At 42.3% G+C, this 15,559-nt stretch overlaps 1 protein-coding gene across 3 annotated transcripts in view; it reads left to right on the top strand.

Moving 5' to 3' along the window:
- LOC137993564 (phospholipase A-2-activating protein-like) overlaps positions 1 to 15,559 on the top strand; it is a 143,999-nt gene that overhangs the window by 16,229 nt on the left and 112,211 nt on the right. For 2 of the 3 annotated variants that reach the window (XM_068839496.1, XM_068839499.1), the window contains exons 17-24: positions 103 to 195; positions 359 to 454; positions 1,329 to 1,408; positions 1,499 to 1,579; positions 1,798 to 1,837; positions 2,515 to 2,622; positions 3,259 to 3,364; positions 4,610 to 4,712. In XM_068839496.1, the coding sequence (XP_068695597.1) occupies positions 103 to 195; positions 359 to 454; positions 1,329 to 1,408; positions 1,499 to 1,579; positions 1,798 to 1,837; positions 2,515 to 2,622; positions 3,259 to 3,364; positions 4,610 to 4,712 (707 nt within the window). Of the gene's footprint in view, positions 1 to 102; positions 196 to 358; positions 455 to 1,328; positions 1,409 to 1,498; positions 1,580 to 1,797; positions 1,838 to 2,514; positions 2,623 to 3,258; positions 3,365 to 4,609; positions 4,713 to 10,554; positions 10,632 to 13,296; positions 13,367 to 13,453; positions 13,517 to 15,559 lie in introns of all 3 variants that reach the window. The other variant, XM_068839498.1, reaches the window with a different exon arrangement.

Genomic DNA, 15,559 nt, shown 5'->3' with positions numbered 1-15,559 from the left:
ATTGCGATAGTATAATTACCACCTACCCTTCCCCCAACGAATCTTCGGTGCTCAAAACTCAACATTATCATCCGCTTAATGTGATTTTTTTTGTTGATACAGGAGGTGCACGGTATGTTCCATCTACAGCACCGTCCCAAGGAGTTTCTGACGTCAGTTTTGGAGGAGGAGGAGGAGCGGTTGATCCTTTTACAGGTGCGGAAATGATCAGTGCTATCTATTGTGGCAGCGTTTGTTGGACGTGTTTATGCCAATGTCGTTTTCATTTCGCTGCTAATGCATGAATGAGTATCTTATCGTCTCGCAAATAGAGTTACTGAGATTACTGTTTGCTCACCCATTTTGCGTTGTATCTAAGGTGGGGGTAGCTACAGGCCGTCTTATTCTCCACAGCAGCCCGCTGTTGGAGGACATGAAGAAGGAGGAGGAGGACGCGGACTTGACCCATTTACAGGTGATAAAGATTCTTTTAAGATGAATTTAATCAGATCAGTGCTCGATATCATTTCCTGCGGTGTTCTTGTCTTTGTTCGGTTTGCAAGAAACACATACCTCTAACAAAAAGCTGCATGTCTTCCGGAAGCATATGGGGCAGAGGCAGCGTTCACGAAAACTCCCTACCCGGTTGTGTGGGACAAGTAGATTTCACTCTCGAACAAGCGACCTTCTTTGGCCACTTGACAAGTGGACAAATGCCCTCACCTCGTAATCAACCAAAGAACTCAAAACATGTCAATTGACAAAAATCATACATATTTTTTTTCGTTTTTCTTTTTTTTTTTTTTTCAATAATTTATGAAACCTGTGGGTAACTGGAGGAATAAAAGTTCGATTGTGCAGTGAACTGATAGAATTTTAACTTTTTTCAAGGCCTCAGTACAGAACGTGAAATTGAAAGACGATTTTCCCGGACGGGCACGCCCATAAGGTTGGGGGATCGATATTTTTCTTATTGCGCGTGCTTAGAACGGGATTCCCGCTGCGTGGGCGTACTCAGACTCCATTGTAAGGGTTTCTGTTGAAAGATACGAGGCTGGTATATTATACAAGCAGTTTCGTATTCTGTTCGGGTACTGGCAGTGTGTAGAGGGGACAACCTATCCCATCTTTGTACGACTCGGAAGTGTGCCCTCTGTTCAGGCCCTGTTCCTGCCGTTGCGGGCTTGTTTAACTCAGATGATCTGCCATTGTGTTCCCCAGACTCTCCCTCTTTTCTCGTTCGTTTCCTCTCTTGCTGTGTCCCTCTTAGATACATTTGGCGTGGGTTTCAGATATTTAGTTTCGCTTTCGTTTCATCATTGTTGGTGCTGTTCTTCTTAATGTTTTAGGTGCCAGTAGTTACAGATCAAGGCAAACCACATCGGCGAATGGAGACCCCGCAGTTTGCCAAAACACTTACTTTCCTAAAGTATGCGATTCATAATCCTTTGAAAATTAAGGTCTATCAGTTTAACTGAAGACGAGAGTTGATTATGCGGTGTTTATATTCTGCTTTCAGACTTCCGTTGTGTCATTTGACAGTGCTAACATAACTGCAATCGGGGGAAAATTAAAAGAATTCAACGCTACTATAGATGAGGTGAGACTTGGGCAAACAGAATGTCATACTCACAAGGAATTTCAAATTCAAAGTTTACCAATTTTTGCTTCCATCTTCGGAAATCGACACCCGTGATCTCTGTCAGTCTTATTTTTCTGTCGACTACGTGGTAGTGTTATGTTTGTCTAGCCTTGTAAGGGAGTTAGGAAATAAACGTCCACGCCTGACTGAATATGTTTTGTTCTCACATTCCGTAGGATCGAAAGTTAAAAGAAGACGAACTTAAAGCCTTATTGGGTAAGTTTTCTAGATTCCGTTGTATCCACCAATGAGAGTGGTTTTCAATCGATCGCCTTTGGTTTGCATGGCTACGGTTTTTGGTTGGCTTAAAACATCTCGCCAAATTTTCGGCCAATCAGAGTTTGTTTATGTCTTCCTCACTGACCTTTTCCCGCGCTTAACGCCGGCTTTTGATTGGCGCATTAGATTTGCCAATGACTGCTGTGATTGACTATTGGTTTGATGGCACCGAAACCATGAAAACTTGTGAAAACCGCTGAAATTGTAATAAAAATAATTTTACTTCATTTGCACTCCATCCTTACAACCGCAACTTGGAACAAAAATTTAATACAGGTTGCCCAAAATAAACGTAAAGGTGCCCGCAAACGATGAAAGATTGTTGCGGAAACATTGTTTCCCGAAATGTTTCCACGGTGACCAAAGGAGGAAACATTTGCTGAGGAAGCAAAATGTTTCTGAACAAATTCAGACATATTTTTGGTTCCCGGGAAGCAAATTTTGCTTCCGCAACAAATGATTCCTGGGGCCGCAAACAGGAGAACATTTTCTTCTGCAACAATGTTTCCGCAACATTGCTTCCTGCTTTGCGGGCTCCTTAAGGGGCTAAACTGAACGACAGGGCAGCCTGATGTTGTAATTGTACGCCGATCTAAGTCTTCCTTTTTTTACAGATTTATTGGGAGACGTCGCGAGCACGGATAAGTCTAGATCACCAAAAATAGAGCACCTTTCAGCCCTCGTAAAAGCGTTGAAATGGCCGCCAAATGTACTCTTTCCAGGTAAGGGGAATGGACACAGCCTTAGGCGGTTGTGTGCTATTGTGCAGTTTACAATTTATTTTTCATACTACTGTGAGGACTGTTGTACCACAATCTTCGTTTTACCGCAGCCATTGGTTTTCGACGCGTGTCACAGGCCAAAATCTTCCCTATCGAATTTGATGTTATCGATATGAAATGTAAAACTAAACATTATAGATTGCACTCTCTATATTAAATCTGATTAGCTAAGAACCTATGGTAAATTGTTTAATAAGCTTGCGCGCGTTATGAATTATTGGCCAAAGGCACGAAAGTTGATTTGTAATCACTCTTAAAAGCTGGTGGGTGACACACGGTTCGCCTGTCGTTCCTTGCATCAGTAATTTTATCGTTTAATTTTTCTAAAACGATGTATCATAAAACAGTTATTGAAATTAGATTTTGTGACATCCTGAAGAATCAAGGTCTTAGCGAGTGTATCAGCCGAGGCCTTTCGGAGATCACAAAAAACGGCCTCTTAAAGTTCTAACCAGGGTCTGATTTGCTATACGTGAACAAAGGGTCTTTGTACTTAGGACATTTGCAGTATGAAAATCGCCTGTAAATTGACATCTTTTTCATTGTTTACTTCTGCGCTACTTTCCATTGTAACAGCTTTAGATATCCTTCGTCTGGCAGTACGGTTTTCGTCCGTTGCAAAACTATGTTTCAGTAGTTCTGAGGGAGATAATATCACAGCACACCTGCTTGCGTGCACAAGGTAAAAGATTCGTGGAACTTAAGTTTTTGGTTGGTACAAAAGCAGCATTCCATACATTCGCCTCCTATCTCGTCTTAGAAGCCACAAACAGTAACAAATATGGCAGCAAAGGTTAACATTAGATGCTATACACAAAACCTTCCGCTTCCACCCTTAAAGGACCGGCGAAAGTAAGACGAAAATCCTGGGTTCCAAATTCGGAACTGAGATGATAGACATTTAGTTCAAAAACCAACATTAAGGGAATGCGCAGAATCCAAGTCAAAGCACGGATTTCAATACGGTTGGTCGTTCAGTGATTATGACAAGTCAAAGGCAAAGTCGAACACCAGCTACTGAGGGCCCTCAAGGTCGGAGCTTTTCCCTGTTTCAAGTAGCATGAAGTGACTGAGAGTATCGATGTTTTTTCCCTAGAGGGGATGCTAGTCCATCGCAGCGTTACCCTTTATCATGCTTTTATTTGAGGAAGAGAGACAGTTTGGAAAGAAGTCGTTGTCCAAGGAAACAACACGGCGATTGAGCCAGGCTTAGTCGCCAGGCCTCGAGCCAGCGACCCTGGGGGCGGGCATCCTCGGAGACCCAGGGGCAGTCAGTCGAGGCGGGAGAAAACGAAGACGAAAGTTTGCAAGATCGATATCGTCGCTGTTTTCTCCCGCCTCTACTGACTGCTCCTGGGTCCCCAAGGGTGGCGTTTGGGAAGGGGGGATGGGAGTCCGACGCGCTAACCACTACACCAAAAATTGTGACGAGTACCAGTATTAAAATGCCTATAACATTTCGGAATTTTGTGGAGCTTGCCTTGTAAACTTATCGGCGGAAGCGTGAAGCAAAAATGACAGGATCGTCCCTCCAACTCTTTTGGATATTTTCTTTGTTGTCATCTTGAATCGCACGCTTCAAAGTAAAAAAACGTTTTGGCCTCGTGTATTTCAGTTAACGCTAAAGGGAAAGGTGGTTTCTGTGGAGGGCATGTAATATTGACTTAAGGCATCGGATGGAATTTGGTAAAGAGTGGTCGGGTGCATTGCGAAGCGCTTTGTACCAAGTCATTAACTTTCCGAGGCGTTTTCCCCCTCGCCAACCTCGTTTCCAGGTGCTTTGCGGTGTGGCATCTCAAAAGATGGTGAGAACTACTGGTCGTTTCCCTTCTTCTCGAGTGGTTATTTGTCGTTCCTTTATGCACTTTTTATCAATGAGTGTTACTTTTTTCTTTCATATTATTGCTATTTTTCTCGTTATTCACAGGGATGATAATCCTCAAGCCAACGTGCTACTATCATTTAGAATCTTCTCCAATATGTTTTTATCGGAGGAAGGTGCAGCGTTAACATTGAGACACAGGGAAAAGGTAACGCTGAAAAACGCACTACTTGTTATGCATGTGATGTAGTAGTAGTAGTACTACTAGTTCAGTGGTTTCAATAAGTACAGACAGCCGACGAAAAGCGGCGGCTGCTTCACTCAGAGAAGTCGGCTACTTTTTTCCCTAAATTGAGCAAATTAACCGAAGATTCTTTCAAACCTAAGATTAAAACTCATTGGGATAATGGCAACATAAAGCCGTCTTAACATGATCGTCAATTTTGCTTTTGGAATGTGGCGTTTGGGAGCGTTCTTTTAAAAATAATGTGCCCAGAAAGGGGCCGTTAGGCCTCTTCTTGTTGATACGGTCGGTTGCTCCATTTAAATTAGACTGCGAACAGTCTCTCTTTTGCTCGAAAAGCCTCCGAGAGAACATGATATGCGAGGGGCGAAGCTGCGAATAGCGCATATCACGTTTTCTTGGCGGGTTTTCGAGCAAAAGAGAGACTGTTCGCAGTCTACACTCAAACCAGCCGCTACTTCAAAGTTCATTGAAACCCCTGTTCATTTTACCTTCTGCATTCGGTTACCAAAAGTGGCAATAACTTGTTGCTTAAATATTCTGAAGTCGTTGTAAAAGGAAACTGAGGAAAGTAGAGCCCAGTGTATAGCTGATGATTTTGTCCAATGGTCTTGAAATGTAAATGTGCATGTGCGCTTAGTTGACCAAGGGCTTTTCAGGATTAACCGTGTAGTCGGATGTCGATGGAGTTTATTCTCGTTATTCACACACACCGCGTGCTTGTGTGTGCTCTCTGGCCTTGCATAATGTGCCAACCTACTTACATATGCGTATGCGAAATGTAGAATACAATAGGTGCTAATTTGGTGCCACTATGTTACATCCCCTTCTCTTAAAACTATATTAATTAAATGGAAAACAAACAATATCACAATATCTTCATTCGGGCCAATATATCTTGTCCATATGTTGACAACGAATAAAACTGGTAACAATATATATATATATAGGGATTTTCTGTCCAGTGTTTATGTATCATACTAATATAAACTATTAAGGCAAGCGTCAGAGATTAAGTCTTTCCGGTGCCCGGATTTCACGTCCCGCGCGGGATTTTCTTGGTCCTTTCTCGGCCTCTCCTGTTACACTAGAACATTGTGGATTGGAGCTTGAGGGCTGTATAGTCAACTTGCCACTTGATGGGTCATTTGCTGAATTGCCTGCCGCGGTGGATTCTCGTAGAACGGCGCTTGAATATTGTGCAGTCATGCTTCTTTGGGACACGGAGTCCGAAGAGATGTTTGCCGAATTGTTGGAAGCATTATTCGGTCTAAGATGGATTCTATTCCTTCGCAATTGGGCACCAGTTCCAGTTTCTATGAGATATGAGCGGGGTGTCTCTCCCCGATCTATGACCCTAGCAGGATTCCATGTCTTTCTCACAGGGTCTTGTACATAGATAGCTTGGTCTCTGTGTAATTCAGGGAGCTCCTTGGTGTGTCTGTTGTAATAGTGGCATTGGTTGTCTTGTCTCGCTTTGAGCCAATTTCTAACTTCCTCTTGGTTCTTTGATGGCTGGATCTTACCAGGAAGTGTGGATTTAAATACTCGGCCATTCAGTAATTCAGCTGGTGACGGTATATTGGAGCTCAGGGGCGTTGTTCGTAGAGCCAGCAGGGCTAGATCTATGTCTTCTTTAGTCTCTCTGCATTTCAGGATCGTCTTCTTAACCGTTTGGACTTGACGTTCAACGAACCCATGGCCACGTGGGTAATGTGGAGATGACGTCACAATTTCAAACCCGTACTGGCTTGCCAGTTGATGGAACTCGCCGGATGTAAACTGAGTGCCGTTGTCGCATTGAAGAGATTCTGGGATTCCATTTTCTGCGAATAGCATTTTCATTTCATTAACGACAGCCCCGGATGTAAGGTTTTGAAGTTTCTTGACAAATGGGAACTTGGAATAATAGTCGACAACTATGAGGAACCACGACTGTTGAGCGTAGAAAAGGTCTGCGCTCAGTGTTTTCCACGGTCTTGAAGGGATCTCTGTTGGTATCATTGGCTCCTTTTGCTGGGAATTGTGGTACTTCTGGCAGACACAACATGAGTTTACAAGGTTTTCAATTTCTCTGTATATGCCTGGCCAGTAAACACAGGATTTGGCTCGTAGCTTGCATTTTTCCATACCAAAGTGCCCTCCGTGGATTTGCTGCAAGATGTTGCCTCTCAAGGGTTCAGGTACTATAACACGGCTTCCAAGAAGTATCAGCCCATCTTCTACTGATATGTCATCTCGTAGGGGCCAGTATGGTTTTAGCGCCGAAGTGATTTTCTTCCCACTGTCAGGCCAACCTTGCATAACTTTGTGGGCTAGAAGCTGCAGGGTTTCATCTTTCGCAGTTTCCTTTTTGAACTCTTCCATTTTTACTGGGGTGATTCTGATTAGATGGTGAACTTTCACATTCATGTCCGACACTTCAAATTCATCCAACGGCGAAAGGCGTGACAGGGCGTCAGCTGTAACCATTTCTCTTCCTGGAAGATATTTAATGACGCAGTCGTAAGGTTGTAAACGCAACAGCATTCTTTGAAGGCGTGGAGGTGCTTGCATCAGGTTCTTTTTATGGATCTGTTCCAGGGGACGATGGTCTGTTTTAACCACGAACGATCTTCCATAGAGATACGAATGGAATTTTTCGCAGCCGTATACCACTGCCAATAGTTCCCGTTCGATATTAGCATATCTGGTCTCCGCAGGGGTAAGTACTTTCGATGCAAAGGCTATCGGCTTGTCGTTTTGGAAGAGAGCTGCGCCCAAGCCCTTAATTGATGCATCAACATGGAGGACAACTGGTTCCTTTCTGTCATAGTAGGCCAAGGTCGTTGTGGTACATATCAATGCCTTCACCTTCTCAAAGGCTTTCGAATGTGATGGATTCCATGTGAAATCAACGTTCTCCTTTAAGAGGTTTCTTAAGGGGGCAGTGTGGTCAGCTAAATTGGGGATGAATGAGCTCATGTAGGTTGCCATCCCCAAAAAGGTGTGAAGCTCCTTCTTGTCTTTAGGCGGTTCTAAACTTTCTATGGCTCTGACTTTATCTGGGCTGGGTTTGACACCGTCTGGTGTGTAGAGCATACCAAAGAAATTGCACTCCTTTGTTTTGATAACGCACTTCTCGTCATTGAGCTTGATGCCGGCCTGTCTGGTACGTTCCATGGTTTCATGTAGGTGTAGGTCATGCTCTTTATCGTTCTTTCCATAGACTGTGACGTCATCTGCAATACCAATGGCTCCCAGGCAATCACGATACGTCTCATCAATCTTGAACTGGAAAATATCTTGACTCATTCGTAGGCCAAACGGCATTCTGAGGAAACGATACCGACCAAATGGTGTATTGAATGTTGTCAGGTACGAGGACTCGTCATCTAGTTTGACATTCCAATAGCCATTGCGAGCGTCGAGCTTACTAAAAAGCTTTGCTCCTGATAATTTGGGTGTGATTTCCTCTAGAGTGGGTATGGGATGATGTTCTCTTTTGATCGCCTTATTCAGGTCTTTGGGATCGAGGCATAACCGAAGTCGCCCATTTTCTTTTTCTCTAATGACCAGGGAGTTAACCCAATCCGTAGGTTGGGTTACTTTCGCAATGATATCTTGGCTTTCCATCTCGCGTAATTCGGCTTGTAATTTGTCTTTCAACTCTATAGGTACTTTGCGGGGTGCATGGACCACCGGTGATACTTCAGGATCCAGTGTGATGTGGTATGTGTAGTCATCAAAACATCCAACTGTACCATTGAAACATTCTGGGTACATATCCATCAGCTCTTGTTTACTTGTGATTGATGGCCGCTCTTCTAGTGGTATATGACTTCCAATGTAACTCGAGTTTTTCTTGCAAGCACCCGGATTTTGAGCTGGAGAATTGAAGCTGCTATTTGGATCAGCCTGGTTTAATTGATTTGTTCCTAGCGTACAGTGGAGGGAGACTAGTTTTAGTGCAATGCACGCTTTTAGACCGAGGATAGCTGGCCCTGAAGTATCCGTGACGTAGAAAATGCAGTTAATCTTCTTCTCTTTGTACTTGCACAAGATGTTTATAGTGCCAAGCTGCTTAATTACAGAGCCACCGTATGCTGAGAGGACGGCTTCATTCTTTTCCAGTACTTCTGGTTTGAGGTTTCCTTCGTCATCAAACTTCTCTGGGGCGATTATGCGAAGTAGCCTGATAGGCAAAACATTGCTCTGTGCACCTGTGTCCACCTTGCACTGGAGATTAATTTTCCGCTTCTTTTCAGGCTGGGTTATTTCCAGTGTTGCAAAGACTTCATCGCGTGTGTCATGTGTCATCGAATGTTGCGTGTCTTCTATGGTGTTAACCTTGATTGTACTAATTGTGAGAATTTCATCATTGTCTTCATCGCCCCTGTCTTCAATCGTGTGAATAGATTTTTTGAAAACCGGCTTTCTTCCTTGGATAAATTGTTTCCGTTTACTGGATCGGCAGACAGATTGCCAATGATTAGCTTTGCCGCATTTTCGACATAGTGTACCGTAGGCTGGACATTTGTTCCTCGGGTGTTGTTTTCCGCAGTTGTTACAGGATTCCCTTTCTTGTTCCTTATGAATGGCATCTACACTTCTATCCTCTTGATGGCTTTCGCTACTTCCTGCCAATGTCTTCATATGTTTACTTGTCGCCTCGTGGCTTCTTGCAATCTCGATAGCGCCTGCAAGGGACAATGATTTGTCTCGGCCTATGAGGGACTTCTGGACCTCGGGGTTTTTTGACCCCCAAATAAGCTGATCTAGAACTCTGTCTTCGACTTCGGTGCTGTCGCGAAATTGACATTTTGCTGCTAGGTTTTTTAATCTTGAGATAAAATCATCCACTGGCTCGCTTTGTTCTTGTCGCATTCCTTGTAGTGTGTATCTGTGAATTCGATGACTCGTCTTCGGCTCCAATTGATTCTCGAACCGTTCGAAAATAATGGCAGGTTTTTTCCTCTCTTCCTCCTTTGTGAATGTCCAACTGTTGTAAATATCCAGACCTTTTTCACCCGACCAGAGTAAAATATAGCTCACTTTTTCTTCGTCATCGGCGTCTTTGAGAACGCTTGAGAACATAAGCTGACATTTTTGTTTGAATCTTGCGAATGCAATTATCGGATCAGGAGCGTCCCAGTTCATCTGTGGCGACGCAAAAGACGTTGCTGTTGCCATAATTCGCTTCTGCTGGCCTCTTTCGATTTGATTCTAGCGATTATTCTTGTAAAATGCTGCCACCATGTAGTCGGATGTCGATGGAGTTTATTCTCGTTATTCACACACACCGCGTGCTTGTGTGTGCTCTCTGGCCTTGCATAATGTGCTAACCTACTTATATATGCATATGCGAAATGTAGAATACAATAGGTGCTAATTAGGTGCCGCTATGTTACATGCACAATGTGCCAACCTACTTACATATGCGTATGCGAAATGTAGAATACAATAGGTGCTAATTTGGTGCCACTATGTTACAAACCGGCTCAATGGGATCGGCCGAATGCATACCGCCATACGATCCATGTGTGATCTCGGAGCACCAAAAACCCAGCCAGATGTAATTGACTGGGAGTCGATTTTGAGGAGGGGAACTGGGAACTGTGAAAGGGTAAACTCTAAATAGTGACAAATGAGGTGCGCATTTCATTTGAAAAAATATCAGGCGTTTCCCTTTCGCGCAAAAAATTAATTTTTTCAGTTCAGAGCCGGTTTGTTTGACGTGATACAAGGAATAATTACCTCTTGAAAACTTACTTTTACAATGACATGACATTTGAAAGATCGTTATTTCCTTGGTTTGTTTTTTTAGATCGTCGAACATGTATCTCCTTGGTGTAAATGCTCGAGCAAGAACGTCAGGATATCTTTATGTACTATATTACTAAAGTAAGTCTCTACTGTGAAAGTGCTTGTTCATATTTCGCAAGCTGTAGTTCGACTGATTCTGTTAAGCGGAGGACTGATCCACCTCCTCGCTGGAGGTCTTAGGGATACTTTGGCTCAGCTCCACTGCAGCACTTTAGAGTAGCCAGCCTTCTGCCTCCTGTCATTTTGGATTGGTACAATGTACTGTTCATCGCGCTGAATGGCCGGACATCATTCATCAATTATTCATAAGGCTCTCGCGCGCGAAATAGGCCTTTTTCGATATGTTAAAATTCAGCTTGAAAGAGAGGTTTAGAGGACAAAGACAAAGGAAAGTGGATGACATGTAAATAGTTTTTCACATGCATTCCAACGTTTTTGTTGTTTTTGTCCTCGCTGCTTCACTATCAAGCTGAATATTTGATATTTCGAAAATGGCCTATTCGAAACACCGGTAATAGCATATAACTGGCTTTAAATACAAAGAGAAATCTGCCATTTTGCCAAAATGGCTCGAGAGATTTCCTTTTTTCTGTTCCAAGCAGATACGAAGTGAAAGGACAAAGAGCGGCTTTCTGAGGATTAGGATTTATGTACCGATCTCCGGTCTCAGATTTAGATTTGTCCAACTATAACAGATGTCCTTTTAACTTTGAAATTGCACCAAAATATAACATTTTTCCTATGGAAAGAGCTACGCATTTGTATTCAGTGGCATTTTCCAACTACTGAGCGAGTGATGACATAAAACAAAGAGTGGATAATGAAAGACACATAATATAACAGTATGAAATTCCACCAGAAACCCATAAGGGTTGAAACGTGTAACGGTCCCTTGTGTGCTGGGAAACAAGATTCCGAATATTCAATTTGCTAATTACCATATTTGGAACAACAAGAGAGAAACATTCAACCAATCAGTTCGCAAGAACACCGTGACGAAATACCACCAATGTTCTCGCGGGAAATTAACTGGAGCGAGGGGTTTCCAAATATGGTACTTAGCAATGAATATTCGGAAGCTGTGAACGCGCGTTACACGTTTCAACCCTTATGGGTTTCTGACTCCACTTTATATTTCACTTAACGGAGGATAAATACTCTCCCTTCCATGATGAAAACTACGTAGTTGGCGCTCGAGCCATTGTTCGAAGGCACATTCCTGCATAACAAAAGTTGCTTTGAATAACAATGAAACTCATTCAGGAAATGAACTCGTCCGTAAATTCGTCTTGAATTACCATGAAGTATTGCTAGCGCGCGGAATAAACGAGTATGGTATATCTTGAGTGGCTCGGAGGCTTGTCGGTGAAATTCACTGTAAAAGAACGAGTAAGGTACATCGTTGAGTGGCTCGGCGGCTTGTCGGTGCAATTCAATGTTTAAAGAACGAGTAAGGCATATGTTTGAGTAGCTCGGCGGCTCGTCGATGAAATTCAAATTACGTAATTGACCAATCCTCCACAGGGTCAAATTAATATTAATGAAACAACAGAAGAAATCACCTTTTAAGAGGCAAACCAGTTGGCTTTTTAAAAGTGCTGCCGAAAAGTTGAACCAGGGAGTAGGGCACAAATGAACCTCTGTCAGAACGTCGTCAGAACTCGTGTCAAACCTGGGATCCCTGACCACTCGGCTACGCTGCTTCCACAAACAATGAATATAACGTTTTGAGAGAGTGCGGAACTCCCCCCTCATGATATGCGCATTTGTTTGTTAACAAGAAATCAAGAACTGCATACCTTAAAAGTCCCTATAGTTGTACTGAGTAGCTGCTAAAACACTGACGCAACTCGTAACTAGAATTGACTTGCAAAAAAACGCTTTTTCATGTATGGACTGAAAAGTGAGGTACCTGAAAGAATTAGAAATTGTCAAATAATAGTTTCAATATACTATTCGACATATTAATAACTGAAGATGACTACAGTGAAATTGATAAAATTACATCGGAACTAAAGAAATATTAGATATACCGTTGTTGTAATTTACTGTATTTCTCACTTTTTAAAATTTCTACTGTATTCGTTAAATACAATTGAGCCGGTTGGGGCCCGTTTCTCGAAAGTCCCGAAAAGCCATTTGTGAAACTGCCAACCGGTTATAAGGCTGCTATGTTTATCAGAGACTCTGCCGATCAGGTTGTCGAAACGTCAGTCAATGTCACCTCAAACAGTCCTTCTCAGGACTACACTCACCCGGACGATCGTACTTTACTTAATTATGATATGTTGATCAATAAAGTACCTACCTACCTGTCTAAATTGATTCACCACGAGACAGTTGTTCACACTGAAGAAGTGTGAAAAGTGAGTTATCGATACATCGCTTTCCCAGAAATTAGCCCTCAAGCAAAGTGCAGGCGATCGTTTCAATTCGTAGATTAAAATGACTGTTGGTCATCTTAAATTCTGCTTAGTGGATCTAAAGATATGCCACACATTTCAGGTGTGGGCTAAACTTCCGTTCCTAATGTTAACAGTTAAGAGGGCTTTGATTCCACTGATAAATAATGTACAAATTTTCTATACCCATCGTGGAGCAGAAATCCGTTTGCGTGTTAGGGAAGTGCAGGTCATAAAATTTTACATGTACCTCCATAACGTAATTTCTCCTTATCACTCAACCCTTAAGGTGACAACCACAAGAGAAATTTGTAAAATTTTGGCGTTTATTTATTTTTCAGTTTCTCCGTCCTTTTACGAAAGCATTATGATTTTGAAGCCAAGACGCATTGTCTAACAACTTTAGCTGGCGTAAGTATTGTACGATTTCCAGGCGTCATTGAGGACGAAGATTTCGTAATTTTATCACCATTGATACTAAATGTAACTGTTCTGCAGATATTGGAAAGTGAAACTGACAATGAAGCCAGATTCAGGTCTCTTGTAGCTGTTGGAACTTTGGTGAGAGTATATCAAGCTTCGTGCTTTGCCGTTTGGCGGCACGGTGTTACCTTTAATTTCTGCAATGAATTCTCGAAGTCTCAGCGCTTACAAATACTGTCAGTTCAAAAGAAAGTATTTGAAACACTGTAACCAATGACAACAGACTCAAAGAGGGTTACGAAAGCGGTTAGGGACCAATTAAATCAGTTCTTTAGCCAAGCGCGGGAAATCGCACTGAGTCGGCACGTAACGCGGGAAAATTGGCGGCAACAAGTTTTTTTCAAAGCAAGGCGATGTGTAACTTCATTAAACTTTTATTGTGGTACACGCTGACAGGGCTTAAAAACGGCTGGACATGCGCACTAAGACTCAGGCTTCCTCCCGCCATTCGATTTTCAAAATGGCGGACGACGAATGCAGATTTGACACGTCATTGTAACGGCCATTTCCAACGTCTTGCTCGCCCAAGGCCTTCAACTCCAAAGTGAATGAAAGGCACAACTGTTCAGTGCTGCCGTTTTGATCATGACGGCAGACATCGGAACGGTGATTTCATAACTATCAAGCAATCGACACAGCTCTCTTGAAGAGAATCTTTCACCGTTTCAGAATTTGCTCAAGGTACAGTTTTGCCGTGAACTAAGGACGTTTCGATTTCTCTAAGGTTTTGAAAAGCATTTTTGGATAGGTTATTTGTTACTGTGACACATATCAAAAATGACTTTTGATTCGTTTTGATGAAAGTTTTAAATTCCTTGTTGTTCATGGACTTCAATGACATTTCATACGGAACAAACGGAGGAGCCATTCGTGAGTTGAAAACACTTTCGTCTCTGTTGTTGTTGTTGTCTTCGTCTCTTGTTCAGTCACTGATAAGACTTTAAAGTATGCCTGGAGTTCAAAGAGTCGTTTCTCATTCAATTCGTGGGCAGATGAGAGTCTGTGGCTAAATTGAAGGTTATGTTTCGTCTAGTTAGCAATGGTACATAAAACCTGAAGTTAATAAACTGCTTTAGTGTGTTTGAAATCTTGTGTCGTGTCTTTCTATTTTAGACCACCTTTACACGATTCTTGCTCAACGACTGCCCTTTCGGCCAAGGATTTTTCTCGCAAAAATCCGCGGCTGACCGGCTTCGCCTCCTCGGCTGTTTAGTTTATGTTTTGTTGTTGCAAGTTTGTTCGGGGTTTTAAACTTTTTTCTCTTCATGATGTATTATGTTAACGTAACCTCAGAAACTGCTCGTTTTCCACCTGCTGGGGGAACCTATTATTTTCTATTCCCTGGATAGCGCTCATACCCGTCCATCAGCCAAACTTCGGACTGTGGAGATCTGAGGAAAAGAACTGAGGTGCCGGAAAAGGAAAGGGAAAGTGACAAAGAATGAGAGAGTAGGCTGCTAACAAAAATTTCGATCTATCCATCTAAATAGATAAACAAATATATTTGCACATTGTCATTGATCTAATAACAAAAACAAATTGAAGCACAAGAAATTTCCAAAAAATCTTGCTGCACAAATTGCCACCCAATTACAAATGAGGCTCTCGTTTTATTTCACATGCAACAGTCATTTCTCAGCAAAAGGCTCAACTTCGGGAGAAAAATGAAGAACTCAAGGATGAAACTAAAATCATTCAGAGAAAAATAAAAGATAAACAGTTTAGTCCCTCTGAAATGTTGCACACACCCAGACCCATCTCGCCAAATAAATGAAAATACCTTCAGCACAGTCAACCATTTAAATCCATTAAATATATCAATATGCACATTCTCCACACTGTTCTCCAGACATTTCCTACGGTACATACATGTATGAGGAGAATAATTTATTTCACAATCAAGTCCTTTTTCACTTGTAGATCATTTCCCATTTTCTCAAGAACCTTCATGTTTGATCAGTTAAGAGACATTAACATAAGGAGAAATAAAATATTGGTAACTCTTAGGGGTTAAAGGGCTGAACATTCACTCAAACCTACACCTATCAGGGTGGATTCATAACTGCATGCCAAGACGTTGCCATTCTGAGTTACCAGGGACACTGCCACATCTTAGGTTCT

This window comes from Montipora foliosa, chromosome 2 (genome assembly GCF_036669935.1).
Source record: "Montipora foliosa isolate CH-2021 chromosome 2, ASM3666993v2, whole genome shotgun sequence".
Taxonomy (NCBI): domain Eukaryota; kingdom Metazoa; phylum Cnidaria; class Anthozoa; order Scleractinia; family Acroporidae; genus Montipora; species Montipora foliosa.
This window is presented reverse-complemented; position numbering and strand designations above follow the sequence as displayed.